Here is an 11,970-nt window from a genome sequence, read left to right on the forward strand (position 1 = left end):
CGGCCACGGGAACTCCGCCCCCCGCACGGGTCCGAGCCGCCAGCCCGCTCACCCATTTGTTCTCGGAGCCCCCTTAAAGATGTGCCACCGCAGGCGCCGCCACTGGTGCTGGGGCGGGCCGCCATCACCCGGACCCGGACTGGAACTGCTGGTGCCCCTCTGACAGAACTGCGCAGGCGCTGGCGCGGCCTCCGCAGGGACCTCGGCGGGGGCTGTGGCCGGGGCAGCGGGGAGTCTGGACTGGGAGGTGGGGCGGGGCGGGGCGGTGGGTAGCGGCGGCGGAGCAATAGGTAGGGGAGGTTGGGGGGGATGCGACGGGGCGGTGGGGCGGGGAGGCGGGGCGGGACGGGGCGGAGCGGTAGGGAGAGGCGGCGGGGTGGGATGGGGCGGGGCAGTGGGGAGGGGTGGAGCGGAGGGGCAGGCCCCGAGGGGCCGCCCCGCCCACTCCGGACCATCAGTATAGGCGGCGCGGCAGTTCTGGCACCGCTTCGTCGCATTCACTGGGCGCCCACTGCCGGTTCTGTAGAATCCCTCTCCTACGTTCTGTCCTTTCTGTTGCAGCATCCTGGGCGCCAGCCAATCAGCGACCTGTATGGCCGTGTGAAATTTCTGTCCTTTTATTACATCTACCTGGCAGCGCAATAAAGTTCCAGCTTTAGCGGTTCAAGGAGTGTGCAAGCGATACCTCCTCGTGTGCGCTGGCATCACGAGTTTTCTAGTCTTTCGGACACTACACAAAGAAAGCCCCAGTAGGACCAGGGAGACACTGGAAGGGGAACAGGTTGCTACAAGGAGCTAGGGCCCCCATTGTGAACAGACTTTCTTAAAGAGTTGCAGAACCAATCATGACACTGTTAGATCTTATTGGCATTCATCTCTCCCACTAAGGGCTGGGTGCAGCGGGTGCAGGGGAGCCCTTCAAGGCTACAGATTTTTTTTTTTGACAGGCAGAGTGGACAGTGAGAGAGAGAGACAGAGAGAAAGGTCTTCCTTTGCCGTTGGTTCACCCTCCAATGGCCGCTGCGGCCGGCACGCTGCGACCAGCGCATCGCGCTGATCCGAAGCCAGGAGCCAGGTGCTTTTCCTGGTCTCCCATGCGGGTGCAGGGCCCAAGGACTTGGGCCATCCTCCACTGCACTCCCAGGCCATAGCAGAGAGCTGGCCTGGAAGAGGGGCAACCGGGACAGAATCCGGTGCCCCGACAGGGACTAGAACCCGGTGTGCCGGCGCCGCAAGGCGGAGGATTAGCCTGTTGAGCCACGGCGCCGGCCTCAGATTGGTTTTTTTACCCATACACAAGGAAAGTCTTACTTGGCCTGAAGCACTTGCCCGTTCAAGGTGGAGTCATCCTTGTTACTTGTGTGTTGTGACACAGGTTATAAGGAAGCAGTTTATTATTGGAGTTGCAGATGTGGTGGAGACCCCAAAAAGGGGCAGGAGATCACTTGTAGGATACACCCTTTGATGAGCTCACTCAATCTGAGAATGACAAATGGCAAGGTAGGGGTGGCTGCGTTGTGGCATACCAGGTAAAGCTGCTGCCTGCGACCTGCGACCTGCCGGCATTCCATATGGACAAAGTTTGAGTTCTGGCTGTTCCACTTCCAATCCAGCTTCCTACAAAGGGACTTTGGAAAGCAGCAGAAGTCTTTACGTCCCTGCACCCACATGGGAAACCTGGATGGAGTTCCAAGCTCCTGACTTGCAGCCATCTAGGGAGTGAACCAGGAGGTGGAAGATTTTTCTCCCCCCCCCTCTTTACCCCTCTGTGTGTAACTGTGCCTTTGAAGTAAATAGTTAAACCTTTTAAAAAATTACAAGACAGCTATACAAAATGGAAGAATCAAAGAGCAGCAAATATGCATTTTATTATGTGCTAGGCACTGCCCTGACCACATAACATCTATTACCTCGTGTAGTCCCCCTATTACCCTATGAGGGATGCACCCTTATCAGTCCCATTTTTACAGGTGTAACTAAAGCAGAGGGGTTAAATCATTTATCCAGAGTCACATAGCAAGTGACAGAACTGGAATTTGTAAACAAAATATCTCACTGTGGTGTTCACACAGCTAGCATTAAATGATACTATTTCATGAAAGCTGACATATAATTTATGAATGCTTACTATCCAGAATGTGAAATCTAAAAATACATAAGCAAAGAGCAGACTCCAAAATGCAGAGAAAAGGCAAAGTTATAACTAGGCCTTTCATAGGAGAGAAAACACAAATGGCCAATAGAAGAAAAGTTGCTCTTAGTAGCCAGTAAAAAGATCATAACACCTACAGATTTAACAAAAAATTAAAGAGCGAACAAGAAGAATTGGTGAGGATGTGTACTAATACTAGAGGGGGAAAACCAGTTTGGCATTGTAGCACCCAAAGCCCTGCATCTCAGAAATTACACAGATCAATGCTTTGCATGATATCCTTGAAGTTGGCCATGAATATTAATAGGACACACATATAACTAGGGCATCAGCAAAACACGCACAAATAAACAAACATAAATTCAGCATTGGTGAATTTGCCTGGGACTTCACTAACAGAAAATTTTGAAATATGCAGTATCATGGTTGGCATTGTGACACAGCGAGTTAACCTGCCACCTGTGATGCCAGCATCCCATTTGGGAACTGGTTCCAGGGCTAATTGCTTCACTTCCCATCCAGCTCCTTGCTGACGCACCTGGGAAAAAAGTAGGAGATGGCTCAAGTGCTTGGGTTCTGCACTTGCGGGACAGTGGGATGAAGCTCCTGTCTCCTGATTTCAGCCTGCCTATTGCAGACATTTGGGGAGTGAACCAGTGATGGAATCTCTCTCTCTCTCTCCCTCTCTCTCTCTCTCTCTCTCTCGTGTGTGTGTTTCCCTCTCTCTGTAACTGCTTTTCAAATAAGTAAATAAATCTTTTTTTTTTTAAAGTGCAGTATCATTTTTGTAGTTTCTTGCAAAGTTGTTGAACTCAAATCTAATAATGAAAAAAGCATTCAGGGGCTGGCGTTGTGGCTTAGTGGGTAAAGCTACCGCCAGAAGTGCTGGCATCCCATATGGGTGCCAGTTCGAGACCAGGCTGCTCCACTTCCAATCCAGCTTTCTGCTATGGCCTGGGAAAGCAATAGAAGATGGCCCAAGTGCTTGGGCCCCTGCACCCACGTGGGAGACCTGGAAGAAGCTCCTGGATCCTGGCTTCAGTTCGGTGCAGCTCTAGCCATTGTGGCCAATTGCGGAGTGAACCAGAGGATGGAAGACTCACTCTCTCTCTCTCTTTCTCTCTCTCTTTCTCCCCCTCTTTGTGTAACTCTGACTTTCAAATAAATAAATAAATCTTTAAAAAAAAGCAAACAAGGAAGTCCAAAGTTTAAAAGAAAAACGAAAAGGAAAAAGCATCCAGACAAATATAGACTGTGCATATGCTACAAAACAATTGGTCTGGATGCTTCAAAATGTTGATGTCACAGAAGAATAAAATAGAAATCAGAAAGAGTTCTGGATCACAGGTGGGTTAAGGAAACCAAATGTAATGCATGATTCTTGATTGGAATACAGATTTTAAAAAGTAACTTTAAAGGGCATTTGTTATTGGGATGACTGGTATATTTGGAATATGAACTGTATAGTAGATAATATTTCATTATGGTCAAATTGCTTGGATATGAGAATGATATTGTGGCTATGTAGGAAAATGTTCTTCGTCTTAAGAAATAAATGCTGAATAATTTAGGAGTGAAGGCTCATAATGTCTGCAACACACTGGCAAGTAGTTCAGGGGCAAATAAACAGATAAGAGAGCAAACACTGCACAATGTTAAAAATCTCGGTGCTCACGCAAATGTTCCTTTTACTCTTCTTTAAACTCTTCTCTGGTTTGACGTTTGCCAAAAGAAGCCGGGGAGTATTTTTAATCTAGAAAGCTTGTCTTCAGCTTACTTGTAAACAGTGCCACTTGGAAAAATAAAGTTTGATGGAGAATTACACACAGGGAATCACCCTCCATCATCTTTCCAACATTTAGATACTCTAACAGCCTTAATCCAACCAGACTCCAGACTGTGGGAAGAGGGGAAAAAGACATTCACAAATAACCAAATACAGGCAGCACAGGCTAGGCACTTGGCAAATAATTAAAATGTGTTCCAAGATCTCAGAAGGAAGAGATAAGAGTCCTTTTTGGGGTGACTGGAAAAACCTTTGTAGAATTGGCACTTTTTCTGAGGTGGGGACTGTGGGAGCTGTTGCTCTGCCTCCAAAAGAGTATAACCAAGCTTAATTTGAGCCCATGGTTGTTGAGTGGGGTGATAGGTCCATCGGTTGCCAGATTACCTCAGTTTTCAAAATAAGCAGGAAATCTGAAATTTAATGTGAAAAATCGCATATTTTTAAATGATGACATTAAAACTTTTTGAAAACACAGTGTGGGACAAAATAATATTATCAAATGTCTAATCAGTGTTCAAAATCCCCAATTGTTTCATTTTAAATGTTTGAATAAAAATGCAAACAGAGGAGGCAGATGTTTGGCCTAACTAGTTAAACCACTGTTTGGAATGCCCATGTCCCACATGGGAGTGTCTGGGTTCAAGTTTCAACTCCGATTTGAATTCAAGCTTCTTGCTAATGTGAACCCGGGGGAAGTAGCAGGTGATGGCTCCAGTAGTTAGGTCCCTGCCACCCACATGAGAGACCTGGATTGCATTCAAAGCTCCTGGCTCCAGCTCCCAGCCCAGCTAAGGGACAGTCTAAACATTTTAAGAGTGAGCCAGTGGATGAGAGAGAGAAGAGCATGCACTCTCTCTCTCTCTCAAATAAATAAAAATAGATTTTTAAAGATTTATTTATTATTTACTTGAAAGTCAGAGTTACAGAGAGAGAGAGAGAAAGAGAGAGAGAGAAAGGTCTTCCACCCAATGGTCCACTCCCCAATTGGCTTTAATGACCAGAGCTGTGCCGATCCGAAGCCAGGAGCCAGGAGCTTCTTCCAGGTCTCCCATGTGGGCCATCTTCTACTGCTTTCCCAGGCCATAGCAGAGAGCCGGATAGAAAGTGGAGCAGCTGGGGCTTGAACCAGCGCCCATATGAGATGCCGGTGCTTCAGGCCCTGCTGTTAACCCTCTGTGCCACAGTGCCAGCCCTTAACAATAGATTTAAAAAAATATTTTGTTTATTTTATTTATTTATTGGGAGACCTGGATTGCATTCCCAGCTCCTGATTCCAGCTCCAGCTCAGATAAGGGACAGTCCAGGCATTTCAGGAGTGAGCCAGTGGATGAGAGAGAGTGTACACTCTCTCTTTGTCCCCCCTCTTTCAAATAAATAAAAATAGATTTTTTTAAAAAATATTTTATTTATTTATTTGAGAGGTAGAGTTACAGACAAGGAGAGGGAGAGATAGAGAAAGGTCTTCCATCTGCTGATTTACTCCCCAGATGGTCACAAAGGCTGGAGCTGGGCCTATCTGAAGCCAGGAGCCAGGAGCTTCTTCTCTGTCTCCCATGTGGATACAGGGGCCCAAGCACTTGAGTTGTCTTCTACTGCTTTCCCAGGTCATTAGCAGGGAGCCAGATCTGAAGAGGAGAGCCAGGACTCGAACTGATGCCCATATGGGATGCCGGTGCCACAGGCGGAGGCTTAGGCTATTACACCACATCACTGGCCCCAAAAACAGATTTTTAAAAATTAAAAAAAAAAAAGTACAGGCCAGTGCCGCGGCTCACTAGGCTAATCCTCTGCCTTGCGGCACCGGCACACCGGGTTCTAGTCCCGGTTGGGGTGCCGGATTCTGTCCCGGTTGCCCCTCTTCCAGGCCAGCTCTCTGCTGTGGCCAGGGAGTGCAGTGGAGGATGGCCCAAGTGCTTGGACCCTGCACCCCATGGGAGACCAGGATAAGTACCTGGCTCTTGCCATCGGATCAGCGCCATGCGCCGGCCGCAGCGCGCCGGCCACGGCGGCCATTGGAGGGTGAACCAACAGCAAAGGAAGACCTTTCTCTCTGTCTCTCTCTCTCACTGTCCACTCTGCCTGTGGAAAAAAAAAAAAAAGGACATATGAGATCCACTGTGTTAGTTGGTATGGCAGTTAAGGATTTTTAAGCTGCGGATAACTCTTCTTTCTCTTTAACATTTTTCATAGATTACTGTGAAATTTAAACTTAATTTGGTAAAGAAGTCATTCAATTAAACTTTTAATGAATACCTACTGTGCGCTTGGCAGTATGGGGACAAGGAGTCCGTGAAATAAGCTCTGCCTTCCATGGCCTCTGAGTCTCCCTGAAAGACTCTTAGGACAGTGATGTGTATCAGGCTACCCTGAGACATTTCCTTGGGGCCACAGCAAATCCCTAAGGAACGCCCATGAGACTGTCTGTACTTTTCTCAGAAAAATATTGGAAGCAAAGACTGCCAGCTTGGGGAGAGTGCAGTCTATTCTGGAGCCAGAACAGATGCAGAGCTGGGAAAGGACCCAGGCGGTACCTCTGCTCTCCTCCCTGTATTTGTAACATGTGTGTTCCCCAGTGAGCACAAGAGAACTGGAATCCTTCTCACTTGGTTTCCTCCTTGGCTCTTTTCCCCCCTTAAACCTTACACCAACAGGAAAAATACTCAGAAACCACAGCCACGATAGGTCGAGGAATTGTCACTTTAGTTTTTCTATTAAAAGACGACATTTTTAGAAGTTGTATTCACATAAAAAAAACATTCAACAGCCTTAGCAAGTCTAACAACTTTTCAGTGAAACTGCCACCATCATAGCACTGTACTAGGAGTTTTAAGCTTCCCAGCCACGTGGTGGCTCCCACTGTGGAGACAGGGCTCTGCTCTTGCATTCCTTCTCCTCTCCTCTCTAACTCTTGCCATGAATCTGTTGCAGCTTGGCTGTGATGCACCGGGAAGAGTAATGTTTCTAATCTGGACTTGTTTCTTGCCAAATCTCCTCACATTTTCCTGAATCGGTGCTTTCTTCACCCTAAGTTACAGATGTAGGTCAGAGCCCGGTTATCTCTTGCTCAGTTCATGGTAGCCTTTTTGGCTTGGGAATTTCTCCCTGCAGCACCAGCCCCCACCAACTGACCCTTAGCACCTCTTTTTCTCTTCCCCATGGGGACCTTGCTCTCCACTTTGAGCAAACTGAAAGGATGCTATATATAGGCTGATTTTCATTGCCTAAGTTCACCAGAGTAGGGACAGTGAACTTCTGAGGAGAGAAAGAAGAGGCCACACCTGCCATGGAGGGAATAGCCATGCAAAGTGTAAGATCATGCAAAGCTCAGAGAGGAAGGGTACAGCAGTGGCAGCAATCTAATTGGAGTAGTAGGTAAGTATCCACGTTACTTAATGGAAGGTAGTAAGACCTATCATTTGTCTAGTTCCTACTCAGTGGCCGGCACGGTGCTAAAGGTCTGGCATGGCCTACTTCATGTCATCCTCACCATGAACTTATGAGCTAGCTTCTATTTTCACCTCCATTTTACAGACGAGGAAGCAAGTCTTGCAAGGAGGTTAACTAACCTGCCCAAGGCCGGTGCAGCTTAGGAAATGGCAGAATCAGGATTCAAGTCCATGACTTCAAAAAGTCCATGGAAAATGGAAGTAAAGGATAAGTTTATTTTGGTGAAAAAATTTTGAAATCTGTACATAGCTTTTTTTTCATAGCATGCATTTTCCACAAACTTTTTGAAGTGTCCTTATACATCTAACTCGTGGGTTAGTACTCCTTCCACCTCTCCCGTTTCCCAGTCAATGAGCCCCAGTATGCTTGTAATTCCTAAATCACCTCTTCCACCTCTCCCTTTCTCCATTCCCTCACTGTAGTTACTGAGCCGTTTCAAAGATGCAGTTTCTAGTTGGTAAGATCTTCCCATAACTACATCTCCCAATGCAAGTGTCAGTATAGCTGTCTCTTAAACATTTAATGGAATTGACTCAAATTACTGGGTAAGAAACCATTAAAAATAGGATTTTAATATCTAGTAAATGGAGATAGGACTCCTCTTAAATGGGCTTCATTCTAGAAAGACACTGTAGAGTCAATGAATGCTGAGTTTTGGGGCCCGACTTCAAATTGCATGTGTAAATGAACACATGCCACATTTATCACACTGTTTGTCCTGTAAGGAATATTTATGGAATGAATGAAAGAGGGTACTAAGAGTCCCCCCAGGTACTAAAGGAGGAAGAAATGAAAATATTTTGGATGACTACTGGAGTGTTGAAAAGGTCTAGTCTTAAAATTATTAAAGGGCAAGAAAATGTCCTCTTTTTCTTCCTGACTTCAAATAAAGTAGAGTAAATAAGGGCTGTGCCTTCTCATTCTAAATACAGGCTTGCAATATAAAGGAAGCTTCATAGGATGCCAAAAAGCATAAAATATCAAGGAATGCCCTTTAAGAGGCTTTGGAATTTCTAACAGGGTTAAAAATTGGTAAAATCCAGATGGGAGAAAATGAGAAGGAAAGAGGAGTTGAGACGATTTGTTAAAACACAAACTGTTGGGCCCCCTTCAGGGAGTTTCTGATTCTGAAAAAAAATGTTATTGTTTATACAGCATTCACTCCTAAGGAAATGTACTAAATAAGTCTAGTGTGATGTCAATTATAGCTGAGTACTTAATACCCTTATCCCTTGATGATGGGGAATATTAGAAATTCTAATTCATGTTTAGTGTCATGCACACCCTGGATACTTAATATACTTTCTTTTACCTAAAGCATACAGGTTATTTGCCCTACATTACTGGTGAGTGTCACAAGGCAAGAGAACTCATCATAGTACAGGCAGGTGGAAGGTGCTTCACATAGAGGGAGGTACAGGAAGGGCGCTTGATACCATTTTGTATCCTAAATCTCTGTGACAGGGACTACTAATGCACACTACACATGTAATTTTCCTTCTCTTTTTCCTCACGAGGGACACTATACACACACATTCAACTGCATTTTAAGAGTCTAGTTAGCCAAACAAAGGGAAGGTGAAATGCAGAAATACTTTCTCTCCTCTGAACCCTGGGAATTTCAAACAGAGATAGAGTAGCCCTTGTTCCCTCACCCACTACATTCAGCCCCCAGTTTATCTTATGGTCACTCAGATGCCTCCAGGGAAGAGGCAATGGTTTGTTGTTTTGAGCCTTGAGCTTGGAAGCTGTGTGCATGGATTAAAGGAGTGCCATTCATATTTATGTATTGCACTTCACTAATCACCAAGGCCTATCTGGGACTACATGGTGTTCTAAAAACTCTTAAGCTATTGAGACTTAGAGACCCAAGCTGAAACCATTCCCAATTGTTAAAAATCTGTCCTTACTCCTGCTCTTCTTGAGCATTTCCCTTTCAAAGGGCTGATAGAGTTCTGTAGCTGAAAACCTCATTGCTGCTTTATGGCTAGCTCACAGATCTGTTTAGAGAATGTGTACATTGGGAGAGCAAAAGGACCATAAGTATAAAAAGGGACCTGTGTGCACACTCTCAGCCCAAAAGCCAAAGGAGGTTCCACCAGTGGGTTCTCATCCTTTCTTATGTGATTGGGGTGAAGGACTCAGCAAAAACACAGAAAACTTTAAAGGCCCAGGTTAGTCCAATAGCCAGCCCTTCTAGCCCCCCACCCAGGAAAGTTTTAAAGAATATTCTTGGGGTGAATTAAGGAGGAAAAGAGGAAAAGTGCAGGCTATCCAGAGGCCTGTGGGTGAGTATACCGTATGCCTCTGCTCTTGTGCAAGACACTAACTTTCAACTTTGCTTTTGTTTAGTTTCCAAATGTTAGTGTTGAGGTCACATCACAAAAGGTCAGAGCTAGAAAGGACAGTCAGGGCCGTCTAGCTTAGTGTTCTCATTATACCCAGAGGCTAAGAAAGACGAGTTGACCCAAGTTCCCATCACTGAGACCCAGGTCTCCTGACACCCTATCGAATGCACTTTCCTCTACACACACATGAGAGACTACCCACACAATCTTGGAAGAAAGAGAAAGTGAGAATGCATGACCCAACGCCGGGAATCATTCTGTAATGCTGCTGGAGTTAGACCTACATCCTCGCAATAAAACTGAAAGGTGATGAGAAGGAAACAAATGGAGATGCTGCAAAGTTGTTAAAGGTGTGCATGCTAACCATTATTTTTTATGTGTGTGTATGGAAAAGTTCCTTTAAGTTGGTCCCTACCTGCTGTTCTAGAATCATTTCTCACTATTTCCTCCAAGGAAATCAATTCTATATCAGCAAAACCAAGCAAAGAGCTTGACCTGCACATTTCTCTGCCTCTTGATCTTGATTCTTCCCCCATTATACAAATTCAGGATACTATGACGGCAGATCTTAGGAACTCTCCAGCAATCTGAGGAGCCAGAGGAAGAGAGAGCTGCTAAAACAATGGCAGCATACACACACACACACACACACACACACACACACCAAGGGCTAAATGAGCAGTCAAATAGAATTGCCCATCTGAGTCCAAGAGGGAGGAGGGCAAGTGGGTAGAGGGCCAAGCACTAGCATATCTCAGATGCTTCATGTAAGAAATGGTTCTTACAACTGAGCTTTGTAAGCGGTTGCTCTCTATTGGATGGCAAATTCTTGTCTGTGTCCTCAGAGCTCTGCACAGTGCTGTGTAGAGGATTCGTTTTCAACAAGTTTTTGTTGTTGATGATGATGACATTTTTAATTATGCCTGGGGATAATTAATTCAACTGGAGCACACCCAGGAGGAACTGTTCAGTCTTTTGGAAACAACCAGCCCTTTTCTTTTTCAAGGGGTGTGTATTTGTGCCCATTTCTGATTCCTTCTGGATGTGTGTACACTGGGATGTTGCCGATGAACCTGATCCAAGAAAAAAGGTGTGAGAAATAAAGTGCTGGCTTCAATTTTGGTTCTGTAGAAACATTTAGGGAGATTGTTTGGTGGTGTTTGCATGATTAAAAATGACCCAGTGTGTATGCCTGACAGGCGCATGGGCCACAGCATGCCTGGCATATGCTTTGTGCCTTCTCCATATGTTTCATTTATGTTTCAATCCACAGCCTGCTGGGAAAAAACTGGATAAGACAGCACTTGGGGGACCTCTGTCAGTGGTCTCTCACTATTTTCTTAGCCTATGGTATTCACACATCCTTCACTTGGAGCTGGAATCTGGCCCTGGGCTTGTGGAATTGCTACAGGGCTGACTGTAGGGGAAAAGAAAATCTGAAAAGTGAAATGACTGTTCAAATGTGACTCAGGGATGTGTTTGCTGTGTTTCTAGAAGGAGGAAATGGCATTTGAAGAAAATTGGTTCGGGGAGAAATGCTGCCATTATACAAGCATTCACATTTTAGCCACAGACTGGCTGTGAGAGTCACTGACTGGCTCCACTGTAAATCCCCCAAATGTGTTCTTTATCCACTGTAGTGTGGTCAGAAGACCTAGAGCTCTGGAACTGGCTCTATCTGTTTGGGCTGGAGTTTTGGTCCTGCCATTTACAGACTAGGCTACCTCAAGTCTCAGTTTTCCCATTTGTGAAGTGAGGATAAGGACAAGTGCATACAGCTATTTCATTGCTGTTCAGATCAGTTTATACCAAGGATCAGATCCAGAAGCCAATATAGAGCAAAGGCTCAATATGAAATAGTTGGTGGTAACAGGAATGACTAATAGTTTGGAGGGAAATACTATGTGGCTGGCCCTGCATTAGACACTTAATTCACATCACTTCGCTTGCTCTTGCCAATAATGTTCTGAGGCAGTAGAAATGATCCCCTACAGCGTTAATACTATTAATAATGATAATGGACCACATGGACCACTTCGCACTGGATGACTCCATGCCCCCTATCCCGTCTTAACTCAATAATTACTGGAAAGCTTTTGCCTCCTCATCTCCCTTCACCCCCACCCCCCTTACCCTAAATGTCCTCATTTGTAGACAGATTTTTCACCAGGTGATTAGTGAAAAAAAGAGGAGGTCAAAGAACAAGCAGTTTGCAGCCCAAATGCTGGCAGAAGGAT

General features: G+C 45.5%; 1 protein-coding gene across 2 annotated transcripts in view; it reads right to left on the reverse strand.

Moving 5' to 3' along the window:
- MAP7D3 (MAP7 domain containing 3) overlaps positions 1-394 on the reverse strand; it is a 35,060-nt gene extending 34,666 nt beyond the window's left edge. Inside the window, exon 1 of one of the 2 annotated variants that reach the window (XM_051827582.3) lies at positions 53-394. In XM_051827582.3, coding sequence (XP_051683542.3) covers positions 53-125 — 73 coding nt within the window. In that variant the 5' untranslated portion in view covers positions 126-394. The remainder of the gene's footprint in view (positions 1-52) is intronic. The other variant, XM_089324168.1, reaches the window with a different exon arrangement.
- Between the last annotated feature and the right edge of the window lie 11,576 nt (positions 395-11,970).

Source organism: Oryctolagus cuniculus, chromosome X (assembly GCF_051225735.1).
Source record: "Oryctolagus cuniculus isolate XC-2025 breed Fujian yellow rabbit chromosome X, ASM5122573v1, whole genome shotgun sequence".
In the NCBI taxonomy this organism is placed as follows: Eukaryota; Metazoa; Chordata; class Mammalia; order Lagomorpha; family Leporidae; genus Oryctolagus; species Oryctolagus cuniculus.